General features: G+C 39.1%; 1 protein-coding gene across 3 annotated transcripts in view; it reads left to right on the forward strand.

Moving 5' to 3' along the window:
* homer1b (homer scaffold protein 1b) overlaps window positions 1-15,301 on the forward strand; it is a 33,795-nt gene that overhangs the window by 3,872 nt on the left and 14,622 nt on the right. For 2 of the 3 annotated variants that reach the window (XM_008418838.2, XM_017306661.1), the window contains exons 2-4: window positions 7,637-7,793; window positions 9,747-9,878; window positions 11,794-11,886. In XM_008418838.2, the coding sequence (XP_008417060.2) occupies window positions 7,637-7,793; window positions 9,747-9,878; window positions 11,794-11,886 (382 nt within the window). Of the gene's footprint in view, window positions 1-4,936; window positions 7,794-9,746; window positions 9,879-11,793; window positions 11,887-15,301 lie in introns of those variants that run through there. The other variant, XM_008418835.2, reaches the window with a different exon arrangement.

Raw genomic sequence — 15,301 nt, forward strand, 5'->3', positions numbered from 1 at the left:
TGTGTGTGTGTGTGTGTGTGTGTGTGTGTGTGTGTGTGTGTGTGTGTGTGACTGAAGCGTTAGCAATCTGGTTTCAAACATGTGGAGTCCACCCAGACCTCTCATCCACATGTTTGCGTCTCCTCGTGAAAAACTCCATTCCGAGGATGAAAATGTAAGCGTGCATCTCATTGTGACTGTTAGACAACACGTCAGGATGGACCTGTCCTCACATAAGTCATTTAGATGTAAAGTAAAACTGTAAGACGAGGATCCGACTCATCGGGGGATTTTAAGACTGTATATCTGTAGTAAATGTAAAAGAAGGAAAGCTAGGACCAGATACGTCACCTTTTTTACTTTTACCATATTACATCTGGTCATCACTGTAATTGCAGAAATAATAGTGCACTTTCTGACTTCACAAGAAAAAGTAACTCTCTCACGTTTCACACTTTCAGGTTATTGGATTTGCCTGGTAAAAGGAAGCTTTCCACAAAAGACATGCCATTACATTTCTGAAAATAAAAGGCAGAATAAAACAATGATTTTTTTTTCTATTTACAGTGGACATGGCTGCTTCTAAAAATATATATTTTCTCATTTCTATTCACACCAGATTTTGGTGGATCCGTGCACACTGAATCCAAGAACCCTAAAGTTTAGATCTCAGGTCGAGTCCCTATCAAGTTCTTAAATGTATTTAAATCTAATCTCATGGGGGTGAAAAAACAAACAAACACATACACACACAAACTCTGCCAATTAATATTTTATCAAACAAATATGAATCTAAATATGAAAACATTGTGGGAAAAACTTAGTAAACAACATTAAAAACAGCTGGGACACATACAAAATATGTAAAACCTTGTGATTTTTGTGGGATGTATTTTTTTTTAGTCGTTACTGTTTGCATGGAGGCTTCAAACAAGAAAATAACAGATCATTTTGTAGATTTGGTTGTTTTGTTCCTGATTTCCTGGGTTTGAACATAAATAGTTTGCAGCCGGATGGCCGATCAGTAAAATAATGTATCAGTTCACAGGAGAAACTAGATGCCAAGCGGCATCTTAAAGAAATATTAAAGAAATATTCTGTTGTCTGCTCACGCTGCAGAGGTCTGATTTGATCAGGGGTCAAAATATTACAGCATTTTTCAGAAGAGTTAATTCATTCACACAGAGATCAGAAACCCAGTCAGTGTAAATAGGGCATGATGACAAAAAAAACCTTCTGAAAATAATACAATTAAATTAAATATCTGGCATTCCAGCATCTTCATGGTTAAATATGCTCGTAATTCATCTAAATCCTTAATTTCCTAAAACAAAATAAACATTTGGCAATGTTTCTGGTACAAAACAGCAGTACAAATCAGAGACCAGTAGTAATTATCGAATAAAATTGGTTTGATGATTAAATGTAATTTGCTTTTACAGCTGTTTACATAACAAAAAATAGATTTTTTTTTTAACTACAGCCCATGACAAACTGACTACGCAGTGAAGAACTACCAACATTATCAACACATGCTGATGTGTGTAAGTTGGTTTGTGTGTTTCCACAGCCGTCTACAAGTTATTATCATTATCGTCATTTCACAGAACACACCTAAGAGTGCTCCTCTGTTACAGACGTGAAAGGGTCTTTAGGATGAATTGATCTTTTATTACAGCAACATAACATCACAACCTATAGAAATAATAATAATTTTAAAAAAACCAATCTTCGATTCGTATGTTTACTCAGCGAGAAAGGAAAATAATGTCTTGAAACTTTTAGTACGTATATAATTTCCAACAGAACATCACGATCAAGCAAGGAAGCTTTGGGTTACTTTTAAGGAAAATAACACGCCTATCCTCTCCGAAATTTACAAACTAAGCCGCTTAAAACAGCTGAAAGTGAGACAGATAACACTGAAAACGGATGAAAGGATCTCGTAAAGAAAACCTGACTAGACGTTCTCACGCTGTGGACGTGAGAACGTCCTGCTGAAGACGGGTTTATTTTATGGCTTCTTACATCTCTACGAGAGGAGACGAGCATTGTGGACAAAACTCTACATAACTCCCAATAACCATCTAAAAACTCTCACTTTGCATTTCCTCAAAGTTCCCCAAAATTTCTTTCACCACACAGAGTTGCAGTTTAAAGCTTCCCACTGCCTTCATTCTCCTCTTCTTCTTCTCCCAGGAGATGGAAGGATTCTTCATCACTCCAGCTTCTTCTCTTACATTCATCACCTCCTCCACATTTCCCTCATTTCACTCTCTCTTTCTCTCTTCTTTTCTCACATTGTCCATCTCTCCTTCCTTTATCGCCCCCCAGGCCTCCACTCTCAGCTGCCCTCGTGTTGTGTGTTGCACTCGCCAAACACCTCTCCTCCTCCTCTTCCTCTCTTTTTTCTCTCTCGCTCATTCTTTCTTTCAGTCTGTTAAAGGAGAAAAAGGTGACCAGGCACTTTCTCTCCCGTCACGCGCTGATGAGCTTAAACTTTTTTTTAATAGAGCTTGGAAAAGACAGGAAGGTCAACACACGTCGGAGCGAGCGCCACCCAGGTGAAAAAGAAGTATACTTTAGTATACTTCAAACATACTTAAATTTGTGAAAGTACACGTTAAGTATAATAATTATTAAGTGTACTACCTATAAGTATATCTGAAGTATACTAAAAACACACAATTTCGAAATTAGTACTTTAAACGCACTTAAACATAACTGTACCAAAATACACTTTTAATATATTAAATAAAAGTATACTTTAAATGAACAAAATATGAATGGATATGCATGAATTTTTAAGTGCCTTAATAATCTTTTACTATTTATTAAAATTGCAAACAATAATAAAATGGTAATCATGATGTAATTTTTAAGAAAGTATCCAATCAATTTTCAGATGTGTGATGTAAAACCTTGTAATCAACGGCATTAGCTCCAGTTCATACTCCCGACCAGATGGTGGCGGTATTGCACATTTTCATTTCTTTTAAAAACGCCACAAAAAGAAGAAAAAACTTGAACGCAGGGAAGATAACAGAYGCTGTTCAAATTCGCCATTTTTACTCGCATAATATTGTCTTCAAAGTAGAGAGGGCCTTGACAATAGTTACTAATTTTGGTAAATTCAAGCTGGTGACGTCCTAGTCCGAGTTAGACGACAACACAACGGGACAACAAMCGATGGAAATGAAATGTGTGTCACAAAAGGAGCCCGGAGGGACGAAGGCTGCTAAGTGTTGTTAGCTGGTGGTAAGTTTGCTTATTAATTATCTTCATTTAATTATAAACAGTGCAGTAAAGATATGTAACTTACGTTGGTTTCATAAATAATTATTTTATCAATTTTATTGTGACGTATGATTATTACAATAGGAATCATTCAGCTTCATGTTATAACTGCATGGAGGCTGTTTGTTGCGACTTATACTTTAATTCATAAACTAACCTGGTTTTAATTAAGCTCCATAAGACAGAGAGACTTTGATATTGTGAGGTTGTTGTTTTAACTCGTTCATCAATGATTTTATCTTCAAAATATGTTTGCAGTCTAACTAAGCAAATGAAGATGAAAGAGGAAGCCAGATAAATCAGGTGTTGGAAAACCTAAAGACTTTCTGTCTCAGAAGAAGCTCTGACTCCACCAGATCACCATCCAGCTCTAAGGATGAACCTTCACATTGTCTTCATGATGCAAGTTTGTTTTTTCAATGAGGAGCTAGCTACATTTTCAACAACAAAAACTGGTGTATTAAGCACCAGGTGCTTAATAAACATGATTTGATTTAAAGATAACTGGACAGACTTTTCCCCTTGTTAATCTAACATTTATCTTTCTCTTTTTTTATTTGTTGCTGACTTTCAGGGCCCAGTGATGGACTGGTGACCTGTCCAGGGTGAACCCTGCCTYTMATCTGATGGCTGCTGGAGATGGGCACCACCAGCCCCCCCTCACCACCCTGTAAGGATCAGTGTGTTCAGATCATGGATGGAAAGATTTTAAGGTAGTTTGTCTCCTTAAGTCCACACTTAAAACAGCTTCATAGTTAATGCCAACATCAATGACATTGCTGACTATTTTTTTCTACTTCTAACATAAACAGGCAAAGAAGACACCCAGAAATGTTTTTCCACTCCAGGCATCTGGTCCCAATCATCATCATCAGTTCTGATGGTGTCCCATACATGGCGAGTCCACAACGCCTTAAAATTGTAAGTATTATTTTTTAATTTGCCATTTTTTTGTTCTCTTTAAATACAAATACTTTCTCTGTTTAATTGCTCTATTGTTCTTTTTTGTAGGTTCTTGTAAGGATCAGTGAACGGGAATGTTCTGTCGTTGATCCTCACTTTCATGTTTTATTGTCACCCTTACATTTTCATGTTCATGTGTTCACTTTTGACCTGAACAATTATAATTTGTGTTAAGTTTGTAATGTTTTGATTAAAATTAGACAGTTTTAAAATGTCTGTAATAAAACAATATTTGAATTACCTTGAACATCTTGTGTAATTAATCTTCCCATGTAATTTTAGCCTAAAACAATGTAAGTACTGTAGTGAGTACATGTCATGTACAAAATAGGTACGTAGGAATAAAGACTTTGATGAGTAATTAAAATTGTAGTTTATTATCAATAGCAGGAAATCAAAAATAAAAATTAAGTGTAATTTAAATACATTACTAATATATTAATAGTATATTTAAAAAATATTTGAGTTATATTAAATATATATTTTTAATATAATTCTGAGACAGAATTATTACACTCAAAATATAATTATATCAAAATATAATAATAAAGCTCTGAAATATATTTAAAAAGTATACTTTAAGTACACTTGAAGTTGTTCCAAAAAAGTACATATAGTATACTAAAATATTAGTTGTAATTTAATACTATTTAAATACTACTAAATTATACTAAGCACAAAATTAGTTGTTCCAAAATAGTACAGTTTAAGTACATTGATAAAAGTATACTAAAATATGTTAAAATTTAGTATACTTTTATTTCACCTGGGCATGCTACGCCAGGCCCTCGGCGTCCTCAATTTGATGGCAGACATGTTTTATCAGACGCTTTCTGAGGAAATGAAAGAAAGCAGCGCTATTCAGTCCTTCATTTGTTTCCCTTCTCTTTTCAAAGTTGTGTTGTGGGAGTAATTATTGCTTCTCTGACAGCTGGTGGGTGGCGTTTTGAAACAAAACTGCTCGGCACAGGCCTGAACAACACTGCTGTACGATCACAAGAACCGCAAAAAAAAAAAAAAAAATTGCCTTGTTCTGTCAAAATTATGCAATCAAATGGGAAAAAGAAAAAGGAGGAGGAAGAAGGAAAAATACTGGCAGTTATCAAGCGGCTACAGCAGGGATCATACAAACAGGCCGTGCTTTAGCATGATGTGTGATGGAGAGAGAGAGAGAGCTGAAATGACTCACAGTACTGCCACTTACACTGCTGTTGATGATTATGATAATTCGTGCGCAGCACTCCACCAGCAGCTTTGTGGAGCGGCATTAATCATCCCAGATTCACTCTCTGACTCGCTATATGCTCTTCCCTTCCCAATCATCTTCTTTGTCTCCCTGTCCAACAACACCTTTCGATTTCACTGTCTTCTCTGTCCCCTCGTCTCTCCCTGTCTTGGCTAATCACACACAGGAGGGGCGCTGCCCTGCTGTTGAATTTTAATATTCATTTATACGGCCAGCCTTTGATGCCCCCCATCCCCTCCGCTCCCTGTCACCCCCACAGTGCAGTGTAAGCACTTCTCTATCTCGTGTTCTGCCAGCGCTGCCAGCCCAGAATATCTCCCTCAGCACCCTGCGCTCCGAGTGTGTGTAACGACTGTAGATATATGCCCAAGAAAGCCCCAACAATGCAGCAACACAGGAAGAGCAAAGTGAGCAGATTTATGAAAGCAAGGTCAAGGGATAACTCGTCCTATTAGAGCGCAGCCAAAGCCACACAGAGGTCAGGTAGGAATTAATGCAGCTAAACTATAAACAACAAGTCTGCTTAAACACGCACACACATGCACCAATGCAGATCTCAAACTCTCGCGCAGTCATGTCATACAGTTCCTTTGCTAAAGCGAAATTTTCCACATGTTGTATTTTATTGGATTTCAGGTGACAGATTAACATAACGAAGTGCATATATGTGAAACTGATGAAAAATGATTTTTGCTTGTCAAAATCTTAAAAGTGTGGCATGCATTTACATTCAGCTTCCCTTCGTATGCCCACTTTTTAATATTTCAGGACACCTGGTCGTTTGGGTGTCTCAGCCAGTTATATACACGTTTATAGCAATTTGTGAAATACGCAGACTTTAATGAGAGTGTTGGTGAACATAAATGTTTGAGTTCTTCCTGGATTCTCAGCTGGATTAAGATTTGGGGTGATCGATCAAAACCAAAGGTCCTTATGTCAGCGTCCTGCAGCTTCATGATGCGTCGCAGCTTCAACACACCTGAATCAAGCAACCAGATCATCAGTTCTGTAGACCTTGACTGGATGCTGAGGAGAAAGTTAACACTTTCTTTATCACAGTGTTGAACCCAGAATAAAACTTTTCTGTGAGCTGCCATTTGACACCCTTGATTTAGAGCTTTCCATTGGAGCCCTCACTGGATGTTCAAGGTTGATGTCCTATTGGATGGTGTCTCAATTTTTCTGCAGCTTCCTGCTTCGGATTGTTCACCCAGGGTGGCAAACAGGCTAGGCACAGGTTGATCCTCGTGATGCTGTTTGTTCACTAATATTCTCTAAAAATCCCTGAAGTCTTTATATTGGGAATAGATAACAGACATGGGAACTCTTTACCCATTTGGTGACTTCTGAGTTAGGGGTGAGCATTCATTATATTATTTATTATGATAAATGCCTCATCATGATTAGAACTTTGATTTTTTTTTTCCACAATAAATTACAATCAATGATGTTTCAAATCCTCCAAATCTATCTGCGTTGTCAGAATTGCTATTTTTGCTATTTTCTTTTCACCGTTTGTTCAATGAGAGTGTCAATAAACATGAATACATTTGAAGACATGATTAAATGCGGCTACTGTGTGTAGTTCAGTGATACTAATCACGCTTCTGCCACCTAAAACCCCAATAAATTACATTTGCATTTGTAAACGGTGGAAATGTTCACGGCTGTTTATGCATGATGTGTGTGAGTTCATGTGGAAACTGCAACTCTGTGGGGTGTGTCTACTGTAGTTAACATTGGCCTACTGTCTATATTTAGCTTGAAACCCTCTGAGTTCTCCTGTGTGACCCTCACTTAGAGCTGCAGGCATTCCCATATCTGAGCACAGAGACGGTGCTGCTTGAAACAGAGAAACGCGGACAGACGGGGCGTGGGGAGGGGGGGTGCCTGCTGCATTCACAGTGCAGGTTCTTTTTCAGCCAGAAGTACGAGAATAAGTAGTTTAAAAGTGAATCCAGTATAAGTTAGGACCCGAACAATGAGAGCAGGGACCGCTGTCTGAGGTGTAGCCATGGAGGACGGCGAGCTGGTGATCAGGCTCCCCGGGCGATCCGACTCCCCACTGGGCAGCAGGGGTTCTGGTGGGTTAGGCGAGACCCTGGTGCTGAGGCACAAAGAGGTTCACCACTTCTTCTTTGTCCCCTTCAGGGAGCAGCCCATCTACAGCACGAGGGCCCACGTCTTCCAGATCGACCCCAACACCAAGAAGAACTGGCTGCCCGCGAGCAAGCACGCCGTCACTGTGTCCTACTTCTACGACAGCACGCGCAATGTCTACCGGATCATCAGCCTGGACGGAACCAAGGTGGGCCGACGCCTCATATCATTACCGGATACTGTTAGTGCATCTCGGTTGATGTCCAGTGTAAATAACTCTGTTAATAAGCGCTGCAATAAACACTAAAGCAGAGACACTTCATAAACATGCTCAGGTTTGCAGGACGTTCCGGGGCCAGAGGGCTCATGATTCATTTTGTCTGTCTCATCGTCTGAACTCGAAAGTCTCAAGTAGATCATGATTAGAGGATCTGAGAGTGAGGAACTCAGTGCGGTTGGGTTTTATTTAGGTAGCAGGGTTTACTAGAAGCAGACTAGAAAGAGAGTGAAGAAACTGGCAGGTAGCCAGGTGGACAACATGATCCAGAAAGGTGATTGTGGCGATCAGAAAGGGTCCAAATGCAACATTTCAGAAAGCATGAGAACTTTATATAAAAAGACAGGACATTTTTTTTATTTTTATTTTTGTGGGTTAACGCAAACACATTTTCATCATTTCTGTTGACACTTGCATTTTTTCAGAAATTTTCTGAAGTGCTTCTTTTGTTTGCTTGCTTTTTTTAAAATGCTGCATTGAATTATTTTGTGTTTCCTCCCCTGTTTCTGCTTCTGCTGATTTTATTGCCACTGATTTTTGTAGATATGTTTTGAGACTCAAGCTTAACTATCGTCTCATATTGGTGAGAAAATACTGGACCTCTAAGTTGTGTGAAAAACACCTTGGCTTGCTGCTATCCATTTCAAATTCATTTCTCGACGCCAACGGGAGCGCCAGCTATTGCATAATCCTGCCGATACGGCAGCCAATTCTTGTCTTTATTAGTAATGTTCTGTAAAGGTGGCATAATTTACCAGGAATTAGAAGTAAACCACATTTCTGAGTAAAGCTGCATTACGTTTCTGTTTTTGGTTGAACTGAAACTGGCATTGGTTTAATGCGTTTTGCTTCTCCTGAAGAAGATCGTTGCACATCAGTCTGGATTTTTCTGTTTCAGTTTTTACCATTGAAATGAAATTATAAATTTGACAATGAAATTGAAACCCGTTTGAGTCTCCACAAGAACTTGCTTGCTCTATGCATAAATAAAGAGTTACGAAGAAGTGGCTGACAGAGATTTTTGTCACTTTTATTATTATCACAATATTTTCACAAAATACTTTCTGTCCATCTTGCCCGTAGCAGAAAGTAACACTTTAAATGCAAATAATCAGCTTGTAAAATGACAGAAAACTATTTAAATTTGCTATTAAAATCTGGTAAGTTGAAAAAAAAAGAAATTAGTTACAAGTTTTAATCTGAAACAGCTTACTGGTTTTATTTGCTAAAATTACAACGTTGTTCAGAAATCTAATTGCCATGCCACTGGATGACCGATAATCTTTTGACAAGAACATTTGTGATCTTTACAGCCTGATTCAAGAGGTAATTGTCAGGGTGGGGAATACCAGAGGGGAAGACCTGTTTATTGGAAAAGCAGACAGTTTAACATCAATTTAACAAAAATAAGACATTGAACAGCAGTGGAAAAAAAAAATCAAAATTATTTGATGCTTTTTAACAAGACGTCATTTTTTAAAATTTAACTGTCTTAACAAAAAAAAAAGATTTTGGGTCAGTTTATTATATGTTTATTTAATATTTCAGGTCATTTTTTGGGACCTATTTATTTTACTTTTTTAACAACAACAAAAAAGCATTCCCTGCTTTCCCAGTTATCTTTTGTATCATATTGGACACATTAGGCTTTTTTTGTCATGCACATTCCATAATCAATAAGATGGAGTTTTTTTTCCCATATAGTCAGGATTTTCATAAAAAAAATGTGTAAAAGCTTTTTAGCAACACAATTTCTACCTACACCAGGTTTTATAAGAAAGAACTAACTTTGTAAAGAGCTAGATGTCTGAGGAATACTTATACTGTATCATAACGCAGTACATTTTGCCCATTAAATTTGATGGGTTCTTTTTTTCTTTGCAGGCAATAATCAACAGCACCATCAGTCCGAACATGACGTTCACAAAGACGTCACAGAAGTTTGGTCAGTGGGCGGACAGTCGAGCGAACACCGTCTACGGACTGGGTTTCTCCACCGAGCATCATCTGGCCAAGGTGCCACTGCTAAAACAAACACTTCCACAAACACGACAAGCCACAAGTAATCTGTTGCTTCTAAGCTTTGCTGCTGGATGGTTTGGTTATCTTTGCTGCCTTAGAGTATTTTTGTATCAATGCACCTCACGTTCTCAAAGTGCTTTCACTGCTTTGTGCTGCAACTTCTAGGGGAAGTTTTCTGCACACATCTAAACTGGTAAAATAGTTATGCATCACCATCACTCAGTAGTAAGCTTAAGCTCATTAAAGGCATTTCCTGTGAATTCTGTTATATACTGAAAATGAAAGTAAAAATAGATGTTATTAGATCAGATGCCGTATTCTACTCCAGTAGCTTGTTTGCGGCGTTCTAAGGTGTTGCGTGCACTCTGAATACGTCTTCCCTCTAGGATGAAGCATCATGGTGGTGGAAGGCAGAAAATGCTGTGGGAATGCTTTAAGTATGAGTAAAAGTCAAGAGAATTTTCTTATTTAACAAAAACAGAGCTCCTTCTTCAGTTTGACTGAATGGGACGTTAATTTGTGAAAAAAGCGATAAAATCTCATCTTTATCAACAAAAAGTGAGAGGAAACAAATCTGGGGAGAGCAGTGCGTATCTTCCTGTGTGAAACACATAATGAAGGAGTATGTGTAAGAGTAGCTATCTAATAGAAATATATATACTTTTTTATTTATTAGCCTCAGTATCGGACAAAAAGTCTGAATGGACACCCTTCACATGTTGCGTTTTTGGCATGTGTGCAGCTTCTGTAAATAAGCACCAGATACAAATGTGGTAAATAAGTTAATGGTCCATAGGACAACTTTCTAACTGATGTGATGCTTTTGATAGTTATTTTAAAATTGTAGACGTCCACTTAGGTTCAACCTCCCAATCTGGATTTATACAGGAGTAATCTACTTAAGATATGTTTTTAGATGCTGTTAAATGCTGAAATATTTTTTTTACCCTCGCTGGTTGTAGCTCTTATTAGAAAACACACAGTTGTTAAATTATTGGGTGTAAAAGGAAGCTTTTTCCAAAGGAAAGCTATTAAATCTCGCTGTGACCTTGTGCAAATGTGATTTGCTCTCATGTTTTCTTTATTCTCTGTTATATTAGGGTGGAAGGAAAAAAATCCAGTTAAAGTCCTATTATAAGCTCCGCTCATCACATCAAAGAAGAATAGACAAATAAAAATAACTTTAAAAAGATGTGACCTTGACCAGACTCTGACAAAAGTGGAGGATTGGAGTAAAAAAAAAAAAAAAAAAAAGTTTGCAGGAATTGGTCAGTAGACAGTCTGGATGCCAATTAGGAAGCATTTCCTCTGAATCAAAGTTTTAGGAAGGAGCTTTAGTTCTCAGCTGTCTGTTGTGAGAACGACTCTGAAGCACTTAAACTCAGAACCGCTGCATTTAGATCACTGCAGCACAACTCTTATGTTACACCAAAGCGAAATGATATCAGGTTAGTCTTTGTAACTGGACTAATGGCCGACACAGGACCGGCTGAAGAGGAGTCTTGAATTTCCTCCTCAGCACTCAGCTTGCTGCTGTACTTACCCTAAATTACTCGGCGGTAGCCGTGTGAGCTATGAACCTCACCCTTCTGGTAAACCAGAGATGTGCCTGTGAAACGTGGTGTTGATATTTGCTTAAAGCCCCTCAGATGAGGTTGCCTTTCCACTTTGGATCGACTTTGACATGACGGGACTAAAATAACCAGAGATCAACATTATTCAGCCTGTTTCAGGAGGCGGGGTTGCAGGAGTAATGCCGGGTTGTGGGTATTGGTCCAGCAGCTTTTCCATATTCTTTAAATCTGCCCTATTAGATGCTGACTTCTTCTCTTATGAACGACTGTGCTGAGCAGATTAAACAACAGTGTAGGATTTAGAGCCAATATTGACGGATGTCTTTCTTGTCCAGTTTGCAGAGAAGTTTGCAGAATACAAAGAAGCAGCGCGGCTTGCGAAGGAGAAGAGCCAGGAGAAGATGGAGATGGCCACGTCTCCCTCTCAGGTAAGTTCAGCGTTCTCTACACAATCACTCCAATCTGAAGGGTTAAATAAGGAAGGACGATAAAATTCATTGTGCCCAGTATTGGTAAGAGAAGTGTTCAGATTCCTCATTTATATTAAAATAATGATATTACTGCAAAAGCACAAAACGCTTCCTACAGCTTGTATGTACAGTTTTGCTTCACGGTATTGAAGTCTTCCAAAATCCAAAATTTGATTTGATTATTTATCATTTCTGGATTAACATGAAAACATTAAAACTGAGCATGGAAATGTTGAAATTTCCAGTCTTTAATTGATCTTGATAAATCAATATCTGTTTTCATATTGATTTAAACTCACTCAATCAAAATCCCAGAGAGCTGCTCTTTCGTTGCTTCTTTGGCCTCCAAATACTTTCGCTTTTGGAAGCTAAACCTGGGTTTATCGTGAACTCTAAAGTTTTTTTTTAAATCTGATTAAGTTTGTCCAGCTGCCAAAAAGAGTGAAATAACCCTTTATGAATCTTGTAAGCCAGTCACTGTGTTGTTTCAAAACTCAATAAACCCCGACTAGATAGATATTTTGAATTGAAATGTCCATAATGGATGGAAAGAAATGCCAGAAAATGGAATCTGGAAATTATGAATATTTGAAATCTAAACACTGTAGGAACTGTGTAGCAGGTTACTACTATAACTGGTTCAGTTTCACCATTATGCACATTATATTATTCTATTTTGCCTTTATATACACCATATTTTCCGCACTATAAGGCGTACCTTCAATGAATGGCCTAGTTTAAAACTTTTTTAATATATAAGGCGCACCGCATTGTAAGGCGCATAAAATAGGCGCTACAGTTAGGGTTGCCACCCGTACCGTATTGAACGTATACAGGACAAGATTTGTTCTGTACTCTACAAATGTGGATGTATAATAATAAAAAAAGAGGTCTAGAGTACTTTATATAGCATCCTGCCCCATTCATTGTTTCACTCACGGTGTTGGTGTTGCGATATTGTGTTCAACTGCTTTCTGGGTAACACAGACCAACCGACACGCTGCCACCACAGTCTCTTTCTCTCTTCTCCCGAGCCCCCAGGCTTTAAATGTATAGAGGCTGGTCCCTTGGTAACTCTAGTCGAAGCACCCCGGATGAATATCTCTCCGGTCGGCCAGGAGAGCCTTTCGCGACTGGGCCGGGTGTGTTGCCGGACGACTGTCACCCTTCTCCGTTCGCGCGCAGCATATTGGTGGAGAACGTGGTGCTAAATGCCCTGCAGACGACCTGATTATCAGGTCGGTAGGYAGATAGGTCAGTCAAACTTTATTAACAAACCAGCGTTCTGACAACTATCCCAGCATGCACCGCGCGCTTCTTCTTCTACGGGCGAAAATGAAGTCGGCGGCTGCTTACCGTAGTTGCTAGACCTGTTGTGGCTCAATATTGGTCCATATATAAGGCACACCGGGTTATAAGGCGCACTGTCGGGTTTTGAGGAAATTGAAGGTTTTTAGGTGCGCCTTATAGTGCGGAAAATACGGTATATGTGATGCCACGGAGATTCAGGATCTCAATCCAATTCTCACTTGTCTAGATCTTCACAAGTTTGAAGTCGAGTCTTTGTGCTGAAAATGAGTCAAAGCTCAAAGATGAAGGGGGAAAAAAATCCCTGCAGTGTTTAGACTTTTTGTATTGTTAAACTTATTCTAAAACTGGCAGCACAAAAATATATAAAGTTTTGTGCCCACGTTGATGGTAGTGGCTCCATCAAAACGAGGTGCCTGGATTCGTCCATCCAGGCGGCAACACCCTGGGCAGGTCGCGTGCATCACCAAGTATCATCTGTGTACCTGCAACTTTCGCAACATTTTATTTGCATGGCAGCCATATTGGATACTGAGCTCAGAGCAGCTCAGCAACCTTCGACATGTCAGTTCACAACGTAATCCTAGACACATTTACAATTGGAAGCTTGAAAATCTAGTTTCCATGTTCAAATTTATCTCCCAGTAGTACTTGTAGTGATAGATGAAACACTGGGTTCAATTTGCTTATGAAGTTGGAACGTAGAACTGGAAATTACTTTACGGTTGAGTAGAGCTTGTTAGATTTGTTAATTAAAAAAAAAACGGGGGGATTTGGTAACTGTTGTGTCTTGTTACCATGGCAGTAGCATAATAAGATGACTTATTTTTCACCACATTCAAAAAAAACATTTTTCCATGTTGAATTAGTTGTTCTGTCTGCTAGACAAGTACTGGTTTAATAAAACACAAACAGCAACCAGTGCACGATGTGCGCAGAGGCTGTGCTGGATGCTGAACTGCAATGTTTTCTTGTAGGAAACATAACTTCAAGTGGCGTTCTTGTGTTTTTTTCTTACTAGAAACTCAGAAAATCAAACATCTCACTGACGGATATCAACTTTTTGGTCTTTATGGTAGCCTGACAGTTTCATGCCCAGATAGACTTCTCACTTGGAAAGCAAAATAAAATTTTGATGAAAAGATGACATTTCCAAATGTCAACTTGCAATTTCAAAAGAATTAATGAACAAGTAGTAGTAAATAATGAACTCTGTTATACTTAATCCATCTGCTTAATTCATCATTTAGGTATTTATCAGTCTTGAATCTTTAATTTTACAAACGTGACGCATCATCTCTCTGCACAACCAACCAGAAAGCTTAAAATGCAGAGCTGGGGATTGACTCTACATCAGAGAACACACTTTGCTTTAGATACGGCATTAGTGTGTACAGAAAGTGCGGCAACAGCACACTTCAAGGGACGTTCAGTCGTGTCTGTGAGAGAAAATTAACTTGTTTCAGGAGGAGGGAATCCCTGGAGAAATCTGGGTTTTAATCTAAAGACCATTACCCGGCTTCACATCTGCATCTTTTCAATATGGAGGCAAGGTGTAAAGCCCCCGCGCTGTGCTGCAGTCTTTGCCTCTCGCATGCCTCTTAATGAGGCAAGGAGGACAGCTTCGCGCTCGCCGGGAGCCGGGGGCTGCATGTGCCACACGACGGAGCAGCGCTGCAAGTCAGAGACAGGCCGTAACTGTGAAGGCTGCAGCCTGGCTGATAGGAGCCTGCAGAGGTCTGCTTAAGCTTCTCCATCGCTGAGAGTCAGAGCTTCACCCACGGGCCAGCTGGCACTCAGATCCTTCTCTTTCCTCCACTCCAAATCAACTTAAAGCCGGAGGAGAAACGTTTTCTCTAAAAAAGACAAGGAAGAGAAGACACGGACCCAGAGCCCGTCAAGCTGGTCCCAGCAGGCCTAAGCTCCGGTGGAAATACATCACAAACAAATACTTTATAAAGCGCTAATGAACTTGGAGCGCAGAATGTAAAACCAGCCACAATCGTCCTCTTATCTCTCTCCGCCTTCTTGGCCATCAGAGGCGTGCGGTTCTGTGTCATTGTAC

Source organism: Poecilia reticulata, linkage group LG9 (genome assembly GCF_000633615.1).
Source record: "Poecilia reticulata strain Guanapo linkage group LG9, Guppy_female_1.0+MT, whole genome shotgun sequence".
NCBI classification, from domain to species: Eukaryota; Metazoa; Chordata; class Actinopteri; order Cyprinodontiformes; family Poeciliidae; genus Poecilia; species Poecilia reticulata.